Raw genomic sequence first — 11618 nt, 5'->3', positions numbered from 1 at the left:
AAAAAAAAATAAATAAATTCAGTGGAATTTTTTCCTTACCAAAATATTAAACAAAGATATCCAAACATGAAAGACGGAGGGGGTCAAACTGTAAATGATGTGACTCACCTCACAGGAAACCAGGGTAGACTCAGTGAAACAAACCCTGCAAAACCATATTTCCATTAGCATTTTGATGTTTGGAGAAGCACGGGATGGAAAAATACAAACTGTCAAGCATTTACACAAACCATCACAAGCACACAGCGTATGAAAACAAGATGATGATGATGAATGAAATGGCAAATACAGAGAATATTCATAACTCCTGAGACTTAAAAACTGTTTTCTCTTGTGTGAATCAGAGGGGAAGAGAAATGTTAACAGCACGTGTGCCAACATGTTGAGAGGCAGAGACTGCGTGGATTGTAAAGACACAAACAGAGATATAACCTTTGTTTATGGGTGCAGGCAGACGGCTTGACAGTGTGTATAAGTCAAGAGAGGCCAGCCCTCTCGCAGATCTGCTGGTACTCATTAATCAGACGCTGCCAGGTTCGCACATGGACACCTTTCTAAGACTTTCCAACCAAAGAGAGGAAATGAACACAAGGTTATTGAATCCGACAAAAACATGCTAAAATTCAAGAGCGTTTCACTGAAATTCCTCTTCATAAACGCCATCTAACTGCAAACCACGAAGATCGACAGCAATAGACTTTTCACCATCAGAAACCAGTTCATCTGGAGTCATTTCACATCATGAGTTATAACCGCAATAATCTCCCAGAGTGCGTCCTTCAGGGTGATTATGGCAGTGACAGTGATGCAGTAGATGCGAGCTGCAGATGGGAATTACTGTCTATTACTGCTGTTTTACAACTGCTGAAAAATAACTCAGGAGTAAAACTAATTGTGAGTTTAGCTTGATGGTAATTGAAAGCACAGATGAAGCTCATTTTTTAACACCTCTGTTTAGAGAAAGCCCAAAAAACAGTTTATGTATAGTAAAAGAGCATTTTATTACAACAAAACGCTTATTTACAAGGCAAGAGACAATACTTCTGTTTGAAAAGGTTAAAATACCTTTACAAAATAGGGAGGAATATGCAAACACAGTGAGCTTGAGATTGACATGTTTGCATTGCAACTATGAACTTATTACAGGGTCAACCGGCATGACTGATAGTAAAATGGCTTTGTAACAGAATCATTCACACACTTTAAAAAAAATCTAAATCATTTGTAATTCTCAACATTCCTAATTTTGCAGGAACAAAATAAACTAGTTGCATAAAAATACTCATTTTAGAAGAATATTTCAGCAGGAAAAAAACAAAGTGGAATAAGCTCTTGATGCTTGTAAAAGATAAGACAGAAGTAACTAGAAAAACAACAGATTTCCCATTTCTTAAATAAAGAACCATAAGACTGGCTCAAATCTATGTTCTGTCTCTCTGTCATACTGAAGACAGCACAACTAGCATCACAAACAGGTTCTGTCTTTACATTATAAAAATAAATATGAATTCAAGAAAAAACATGTATTTTCATAAAACAACACAAAAATCAGTCCAGCAGTGTAGCGCATAATAGCTCAGTACACAACATCAGGGGCTTTTTTTCTGCTTAATTCCACGATCTTAATAAATTCAGAGAATTTCAGCAAACAGAAGTCCATCAGGCTTCAGTAACAGTGAGACACGTCACAGCCCTTATCTGTGTTAGTCAGATATGCAAAAACAGGTTCGTCTTGCATCTCATTAAGTCAACTGTGTCATCGCTGCTCTCAGAGCCAGGGGTGCCAGGCAGGATCCATGCGGCACAGATTGTCCAGGCTGTTTGCTGCAGCCACCAGGGTGTTGACCTTACTCTCTCCTCCCTCGAACTGAGCCAGATTGTGGAGGCGGGTCATGATGGCTGTGACAGCCTTCTGGACCAGCGAGACCAACTGCTGGGAGTCCATGTTCTCAGGCTGGCCAGCTGGGGACAGAGGAATGGACGTGTCCTCTTGGGTCTTCTTGTGCCATGCTATGATCTCATCACGAAGAACTGCCTTTAAGATGCCATCCACCTATGAGAGAATTAAAGGTGTGAAAACTTGCAGAATGAAGACTGACAGATGATTAGAGACGTTTCTCGGATAAACACACGGTCATCGGACTTCTCTGTGTTATTAACAACTCATTATGTGGGCACAGAATTCAGATAGAGAACCATCCAGGCCACAACTATGGCAATCATCACCAGACTAGATACACTGTACTCTACTCTTACCTACAGTGTTTATACGGCTTTAAAGAAACTCCAGATTGTTTATACGGTTTACGGCTTTGCTATATTTGAGTGGTCAATTGTTACATGTTTGTTGTTTTATAGTGTTGCCTAGTAACATTCTTTTTCTTTGACCACGAGAAGCACAGGCCTCTGGCTTTCACCCATTACTAGTGCGCATCATTGCATTTTTGTTTATTTGCATCTCAAGCACTGGTGCGTCCTCCACATCAGTCAAACCGAGTATGGGCTAGACCTATACATAGACAGTACACGCCTGTTATTACTGTGCCACACATATTATACAGCTGTCTGACTGCTCCTTTTTTCACTGCATTGTTTTTAGTAGTGCCTCAGAGCACTTCCTCTGGGTTATTCTAAGTTTAAGTGCCAAGCAAGATCTGGTGAGCGCCACGGGAGCTTAAAGTTGGTGACAAGCTGTGGTGTTCTCATGACTGAATGTGTCCTCGTGGACACCGCTGCTTGGCTGAAACTCTCATCTCATATTTAGTTCCACAAACCATTTCCTAAGGGTTTGGATGAGAGAGTAAATAGTACATTTACAGGCTCAAAAAATATATTTTTTCATAATCCTCAATTATTTTACTAATTTGTAAAGTATATTTTTTCTCTAAAACTCTGGTACAACAAAAAGGAAAAAAAAAGAAAAGAAAATTGATAAAACAGCAGAGAAGCTCTCACAGACGAGCTACCTTAAAGTTTGGCTGAGCGAAGCATCGTGCCACTGCAATCATAGAGGCGGTGAGCGGGCCAGAGACGCCGATGGTGGTCAGGAACTCAGAGATGTTTGGCGTCAGGCGGAATGGAACAGGACGATTGGCATCCAGGTCGCCTGTGGCGTCATTGATATCAAAGCGGAAGTAAGACACATTCAGCTTGCCTGTGTCCTAAAAAAAGACAAAGTAAAGTTTAAGGTAAATATTAGAAGCCTTAAAAAGTAGTGAGGTAGATTTTACATGTAAAAAAAATCAAGGATATATATATATATATATATATATATATATATATATATATGTAGATATCTAAATATATATATAGATAGATATATAGGCCGTTTAAGAAAACATCTCTTTTCAGTGAGCTTCCGAAAACAAGATGGCGACCATTATTGATCTCTGTGACCCAGACACAGTAACATGTCAAAGTATCTGCAGCAGAACATCAATAATCCTCAATTCACTCCCACTCTCCTGTCCCTGCTTCTCCCTACTGACTTAAATATACACAGCTAGGTTTTCATCTTTAAGCCTGCATTTATGTGTGTGAGGAGCGCTACACAAGCAGCCATTCCAGGAAAGATAAGCTCCCCTTATATGAAAAAGTGAGTAGCTGTGACAGCTTTATAGCAGAGCATTTCATTCCAGCTCGCGCTTGCACTCCTCCAGCTCTACCTCCTCCTTCCCTCCCTTCTTCTCCTCAACTCTCTTTCCCCTCTCTCTTTCTCTCACCTACTGTCATTTGCTGCTCTGGGTCCCTGCAGAGGGCCTTGAAGCAGTGGGCTGAGACACCAGCAGCCCCCAGGAGGCTAAGATAAGCCTGCAGAGAGTGGGGGTTGTGGAAGCAGCACTCAGAATGCTAAATCACCACTCTAGAGGCTAGCGATAGCTTTATTCGTTACCTAGTATGAATGAGTAATGCTACACGTGGTGATTTGAGGTTGTGAACTGGTACTGATAATTTTTACAGTAAGTTTTAAAGATAGGAGGGGACAAAGACATAAAGGAAAATCAAAGGTCTTATGAAGACAATCAAATAATAGATGAGAGACCACTTCCTTAAAGGTGCAATCATAAGCACAAACATATCTCTTGACAATTTAATCACTTTTGGACTAAGATTTTCAAAGATCATCCTGTGCCATAATGTTTCCATGCACAGGATTAGTTCCTGAAGCAAAAGTATTGCCAAGCTTAAACAACTGTGATCCACAATTCTTTTATGGTGTTTAAAACAGAGTGTGGAAGAAAAACAACTGTAGAACAAAGAACAAAAGGAAGATATTTGGACTCCCTTTAGAATCTATAAGTCATTTTAGTCACTTTCCTCCAAAAGGCTTTTTCAGCACTGACTGGTAGGAAGCTGCGGGCATTTAACCTCTTGTGGGATCATTAGCACTAAGATTCAATAAAATCACGTGGATTGGTGACCCACCCAGTCATCATTTGAGTTGTTAGGCTAACAAAACGATTCCATAAAGGCCAGGTGGGCCAGACCTGCTTGTGACCTTATCGATTTTACAACTTGCTATCCTGCTGTGTATGTGGGAAGTGCTGGATAAAAAGCTCTTCCAGAACATTTATTTATATTATGGCTAAAATTCAATAAAACCTCACACAACCTGCCTCCGGCTGCATATTTTAAATGCTGTTTGTTCATGTTGTGCCACTCTGCACCATGCAGACAATAACAATTTACTAGAGAGGCCCATTTTCATTTACAGGGCTGGTGATGTGTCACTGTTACAGGCAGCGCTGCTTGGAGGAAATGAGGAAATGTATGAAACACAAAACCCTCCAGTCTGTATTAAGTGTCAGTGGAAATACCCTGAGAGTCAATGCCCCAAAGACCTTTTGCTTTGCACTTCTTGTCGTGCTGTTAAATTGGGCTTTTTAACTGAATTAAAACCAGATGAACACAGCAGCTCTTTTTGGAGGATATCTCACATCATCACTGATGAGGGTCAACCTGAATGTACGTGAGGCCTCGGTGGGGCAGGGTCAGACACGCTGTTTTGGGTGTGATGTCTCGTCCTTGCACTCTCTCTTTTTGTGTGTGTGTATGTTTGTATGTGCGTACACTCTCCACACCATAATCCTCCTGTGTCTAATGGGATCTGTGGAGTGGAACAGGCAGAGAGGGGGCTTAATACAAGCGCTTAGCTGCCCAGAGGAACGCCTGTCAGCAAAGGCCGATTAGGATCAGAGGGGAGTGGTGGCCAACTGACACAATCATCTTTAATAATGACTTTAAAAAAATAATAAATAAAAAAGCTGTCTGCGGACTCTAAGCAGCAGACAGATGTGTGTTGATTGAGTGGGAGAAGTACATACACAGAAACGTAGGCTCTTCAAATTGAAACGTCTCTGATAACTGAGCGGAGGGACTAAATGTAACGCTCTGTCAAAACAGCCTTTGCATTGACAGTGTCTGACTGACTGATAGGCCTGGCGTGAAAGTCATGGGGGAGAATTGTAATTCATACAGCCTGATATGGAGAGGGTAATGGTGATCTCTTAATGCATCTTTGAGTGTGTATATCTATTAAATTAGCCCCTGTCAAATGGATCCTTCTTGCCCTTGACAGGAAGTCCAACACACAAAATATTATTTGTGTGTGTGTTTGTGTGTGTTTGTGTCTCTTACTTGTGCTATCTGCAGCATCTCGGGGTTGAGCCTGTTGAGGTGAAGCATGAACTCAGCCAGACCAATGAGGGCCAGCTGGATGGTGAACATCTTCCGGAAGGTCCAGTAATCTGTAGCATTGGGGAATGTATGGAGGGCCCACTCCTTCAGCATGCTGCGAGGAACCATGTTGCCCTGGACCTCTTTAAGGATGTCCCTCAGGACCTGGCAATAGACCAGAAGCAGAGCAGAGGTCAAATGGAGGTACAAAATATGACTATCACCAAACATGTAGATATTTCTTTCAGTGTTCATATAAAACAGAACATTTTAAATGTATTGTTTTATGTGAACAGTGTTTCAAATTTTAAAAATGAAGACAAAAACAAAAGAAATATGAATTTAAAAATTCAAAATAAGAAAGAATAAGAAACCTGGCTTGGTAAAATAAATCAAATCATAAGGCAAGGATGGACGTCTGTAAAAAAATTTGCCTATAAAGGGGGTTTTTAAAAGCTGCTTAAACAGTCCAAAAATTCAGCAAATTTGAAGCTGTTCCCATACACAAAAACTGCCTCCACCCACCAATTCCAGCAGGGTGGAGGTAAAAGTGGTGGTTTGCCGAGAGAGTCTGCAGCACCTGCTCTTAGATTGGATAGTTTAATTTGCCATCATCCAATCAGATAAAAGTGTAAAGATGTGGCCAAAAATCGGCATCTGCAACCTCAGTCTTGCACACAGTTTTCTGCTTTGCATCGGTGAAAAGATGTTCGCAAAAGCACTTCTATTTTTCTCTTTTCAAATACAAATCTTTTTAACACCATGAAAATAATTCTCTGCATATTAAACTTGAATTTTATAGGCAGATTTTTTCTGCAGGATGACAAAACTTGATTTACAAATACAAACAAATACAAAAATTATTTGCAAACATCCATTTACAGCCACAAATTTTTTATGACTTTAAACTGAGCGCATACACAGTCCACCACTTCACAGCTTCTCTAGAAAACTTGAGGACTCCAGCACATGTGTGGAAGCAGCTTGAGATTGCAGGAAATTATTTGGGAAGACTGTGGCTAAAAATGCAGTTGTGGAATGAACAACGGGAAAAGATTTGACATTCAGTGTGGTCAAGCAATAAAAAAGGAGGATTAAGATTAAAAATGTAACTAGGAGCGAGGTCAGGCAGTGCCTTAAACACAATCACCAGGATCTAGTAGTTATTGAAAAGATTTACAGGAAGCCAGTAGTTAGCATTGCAGATGCATTTTAAATCAATGCTAATGAGAGCTTTAATTATGCATGGATTGTAAGATCTGTTTCCATACCTGATGGCTGGCTTGTGTTCCTCGAGCCTGCACGGTAGCTAAGCGGTCATAATATCGCGAGATGGGGTTGTCATGCTCGATGCCTTTCTTGGCACATCGCTGTTTGTAGATTTCCACGAGTGACAGAGATGAGGGATTGTCTTCTACTAGTCGCATCTGAGGCGATACTGCCACCACTCGAGGAACTGCAGACATGGAGGGAAAATGCGAAAACGGTTGGGAAGAGATGATGGTGGAAAGAAAATCAAGAGGAGCCCAAGAGAAAAGCAAGAGGGGGAGAGTTAGAGAAGTGAGAACAACCACATCAGTCACAAACAAACTGTAAACATTTGGCTGTACTTGCTTGCAAATAAATTCTGTGTGACCACAAAGTAAAAACTAAAATACTCTGGCACTGGGAAAGAGACGCAGCAAATGTGTGCACCAAGCAGGGCCAAAGAAGGTAAAAGCTTGTAGTCTAAACATTTATATGTGCTGGCACGCCATTTTAAATCAATAATGGTGTAAAAATGTATCTACTTTCCTTTATTTTTTCTGTCTCCCTACATTATGCTGGTAGAATCTCATCTTTACATTTTTTTAAGCAGATCAGGACAGACCTCAGCCTGCACATACCAGTGAAGAAGAGGTGCCTCTTAGTGGTCTCCTTCCTCTTTTCCAGACAGGGGTTGAGGAGGCGGAGAAGCTGCAGGACTCTCTCCTCTCGCCGCGACTCTGTCAGGCAGGCGTCGTTCATCACCAGGTATGGGTAAATCTTGCCATTGTGTCCGCGGATATACAGACGACGTGCTGCAGTGTTGTGTTTCTGAACAATTTCCACTCTAGGCATGAACCTGGAGAGGGGTTGGAAACAATCAACAATAAATTAATGCTCTTTAGCCAAAGAAAAACATGAACAGATTAAAGCTTAGGGGGTGGGGAGTTTCTATTTTAACAGCACAAGATTATAACTACTTGAGCCATATGCCTTATATGCAAACAATTCTATAACATCTATTAGCCTTTTACAACCCTTTACCTGGCAATCTGGATGTAGTAATGCGTAGGTTTGGGCATCAGAAATTCACCAGGGATCTCCACCTCAGCAGTTTGGGCAGAGAAATTGCTGAGGAAGCGGCACTTCTCCTCAATTAGGAAGAACTTGGGCAGCTGTTTGGTCTTTGCCTCTAAGATCTTGATCCACTTCTTGAGCTTGGAGATCAGATTGTGGAGCTTCATGGAGCCTGGCACACTGAAGTCAAAGTCTGTGGAAGGAGGAGAGAAGTCAGAAGATGTCATTGTGACAGTTGTTTACTTATTTTTCCACATTTTTAGTTATTTCTGTCTTTCTAGTCTTTATTCTCTGAGGTGATAAAAGAAAAAAAGATGACTTGTGCTTGAAACAGCTTTTTAATAATTAGGATCTAGGGCATTTAACAAGTTGGTATAAACTGCAATGATTGAGATCAATTGTGTGACATTTGGAAATAGACAAAAAAAAAAAAAAGAAAAAAAGACGACCAGATGTAAGCTTCAAAAGTAATCAAATAAAGTGCTTAGGCAGAATGAGACATCTAAATTGGAGAGTCCATATGTTAGGCTTTTCCCTCCCTAATTAACTATCTGTAGAGTGACTTCAGTCCAGCCACAATTACCCAGCTGTTCCAGTGTACCTGCATTCAGATGTCACCACACTGAAACACTAAAGCAGGCAGATCCAAGCTGGATTTATAAGATCTATAACCTTATACATGCAAATTTGCTTAAAAGAAAATTTAAAATACCATACACCTAGATCAGGCATGTCAAACTGGTCCAGCAAAGGGCCGTGTGGCTGCAGGTTTTTGTTCCAGCCAGCCAAGAGCACACAGTTTGACCAATCAGCTGTCTGAAGACTGAGATCAGTTGATTGAATCAGTCAAATCTGGTGTGCTGCTGCTTGGTTGGAACAAAAACCTGCAGCCACACGGCCCTTTGCTGGACCAGTTTGACATATGTGACCTAGATGATGAAAGCAGTGTCACAGATGTACAAATTAAAAAAATATCAAATTTAAAAATCATGTTGCATTGTTGGCCGCTCCCCTCCAGCAGTGAGACGTAGTGGTTTGCTTAAAGGATCCTGAAAGATAAGTCAGCCATTGCAGGCTGGCAGCAAACGCACAATTCGTGCCATCGACTTAAACTCTGGCAGAGGCCAGAGCTGATTAAATTAAGAGCTATAAAAATAAGAGTCTTAGAGTATTAAATTCCTGTTTCAAGTCACAACTCAAATTGCACATAACATATTGTGATGAGCTGTAGCAATAACAATGGAAGGAACATGTTTTCCATTTTAGAGCAAAGCCCCCTGGACATTTCTGTAAAATGAACAGGCACGAAAACACGCACGCACAACTGCATCTCCTATTTCAGTACACCCTGCTGTGCAGCCTGATATAATGAATCCATGGAAACTGCAAGGTCTTGCCATTTCAAACCTCTGCAATCTCTACCAGAGTGAGACCTCCTAATACTTTAAATAAGTCCTTTAAAACAGCCAATGTTCTTTTCGGAGTGGCCCTATTTCGCTATCCGTCCCACTGCAATTCACCTGCCTCGATAGCAGGAGGTAAAATTGAAACAGTCCGGTGAAATTGCAGCTGGACAGCCATAAAAGTGCATAATGCTCGCAAATAGAAAATGGTCCACGCTTTTGACGTCACAATGCAGTATAATAATATCATTTCATCATATTGTCAAATAAAACATAAACCTGTTTAAATGTAGAAACATAATAGAAAGTGTTGCTGAAAATAAAGAAATTACAAAAATAAGCTTTTCACTGATGACAATAAGAACAACAACAACAATAATAATAATAATAAAATAATAATAATAAAATAATAATAAGAAGAATAATAATAAGAAGAATAATAATAAGAATAAGAAGAAGAATAAGAAGAAGAATAAGAAGAAGAATAAGAAGAAGAATAAGAAGAATAAGAAGAAGAATAAGAAGAAGAATAAGAAGAAGAATAAGAAGAAGAATAAGAATAAGAAGAAGAAGAAGAAGAAGAAGAAGAAGAAGAAGAAGAAGAATAAGAATAAGAATAAGAAGAATAAGAATAAGAAGAAGAAGAAGAAGAAGAAGAAGAAGAATAAGAATAAGAATAAGAATAAGAAGAAGAAGAAGAAGAAGAAGAAGAAGAATAAGAATAAGAATAAGAAGAAGAAGAAGAAGAAGAAGAAGAAGAAGAAGAAGAAGAAGAAGAAGAAGAAGAAGAAGAAGAAGAAGAAGAAGAAGAAGAAGAAGAAGAAGAAAAATAATAATAATAATAATAATATGCAATTAAAAATTGTATAAAAAATATAATACAAAAAATTTACAAACCAACCAATAAATTCAACTTAAAAAGAAGATGCAAATCAGTACGGTACAGATGATTATTATTCCTAAGAAACACTAAATCATAAATAAGTTTTTTTCATTACATTTGTTTTAAATCTCGTTCTCTACCTATACAAAAAGCTTTTTCTTGTTGGCCTCTCAATAAAAATAAACACAACACATGCACTATTCACAAACAATCCTTTTCTCAGCTCCTTTAAATAATACTGTTCTCAATCTGTAATTTTACATTTTACCCGGCTCCCACATGTTTTAAATTCAAAACACCTAAAGATAGTGATGAAGCATTTAAGGTGCCTTGAAAACGTGGATGCAGAAGAGATAAACTATGTAATAATTGACCATGAGTTTTACTAATAGATCAGCTGTATCAGATGCACACTAAAGCTTCCGATTCGGTTGCATCACAAAAGTCTGTCTCTGACAACTGATTCAAATCAGTAAATCTCTCCATTCCTAATGTACAGCCTGTGCCCTGCACTGGGCATGCGTCGGAGTAGGGGCACTACTTGACAAATTTCAATCAGGCTCCCCACCTCATCACAGCACTCTGGTCAAAGTGTTAAATGACATTAGGTTTAATAATGATCATGTATCGGTCCTTGTTCTGCTAGATCTCAGTGCTGCAACTCATGCTTTAGATGCTTTAGTTTCACAAAATGGAAAATTGGGTTGGACTTTATGGTCCTTAAATTGTTCAGGTCCTATTTAGAAACCTTAGGTTACTTTGTTAGACAGCTATGAATTTGAGTGAATGGCCCTGACTGGTGGAGTCCCCCAGGGGTCAGTTCTTGTACCCTCTTCTGTTCAACTTGCTCCCTTTGGGTAAAATATTATCAAACTTCAGCATTAATTATCACAGTTATGCAGACGATACAGAACTTAACAGGACTTCTTAAAACGAGCATTAGACATCTGCAGCTCACCCAGAACACTGCTGCTTGAGTTTTAACCAGGACTAAGATCTGAACACATCCTGCCACTTTTAACGTCTTTACACTGGCTTCCATTCAGCCACAGAATAGACTTTACAACGCTGATGAACAGGCCCAGAATGCATCTGTGATATGTTCAGATAATATAAACCTAGCAAAGCTCTTAAATCCAAAGACTCTGGTCAACTAGTCTAGACTGCAATAAAAGTGGAACAAGCTGCCAGTGGAAATTAAACTTTCACCAAATGTTGATACTTTTAAATCCAGGTTAAAAACATTTTTCTTATGCACTTATACAAGAAATCTGCACCGTTTCTTTTTCGCTTCTCTAGTCTGTTGCTTGATTTTAAACTTTATGATTTTTAGT

At 39.5% G+C, this 11618-nt stretch overlaps 1 protein-coding gene across 2 annotated transcripts in view; it reads right to left on the bottom strand.

Annotated features, from left to right (window-relative positions):
• Positions 1–982: 982 nt before the first annotated feature.
• LOC121632216 (transformation/transcription domain-associated protein) overlaps positions 983–11618 on the bottom strand; it is an 81438-nt gene continuing 70802 nt past the window's right edge. For both annotated transcript variants that reach the window (XM_041973469.1, XM_041973470.1), the window contains 6 exons: positions 7966–8191; positions 7563–7780; positions 6948–7132; positions 5638–5841; positions 2967–3161; positions 983–2053 (listed from right to left, as the gene is read on the bottom strand). In XM_041973469.1, coding sequence (XP_041829403.1) covers positions 1769–2053; positions 2967–3161; positions 5638–5841; positions 6948–7132; positions 7563–7780; positions 7966–8191 — 1313 coding nt within the window. In that variant the 3' untranslated portion in view covers positions 983–1768. The remainder of the gene's footprint in view (positions 2054–2966; positions 3162–5637; positions 5842–6947; positions 7133–7562; positions 7781–7965; positions 8192–11618) is intronic.

Source organism: Melanotaenia boesemani, chromosome 21 (assembly GCF_017639745.1).
Source record: "Melanotaenia boesemani isolate fMelBoe1 chromosome 21, fMelBoe1.pri, whole genome shotgun sequence".
Lineage (NCBI taxonomy): Eukaryota > Metazoa > Chordata > Actinopteri > Atheriniformes > Melanotaeniidae > Melanotaenia > Melanotaenia boesemani.
The sequence above is the reverse complement of the archived record's forward strand: the minus strand, read 5'-3'. Positions and strand labels throughout refer to the sequence as shown.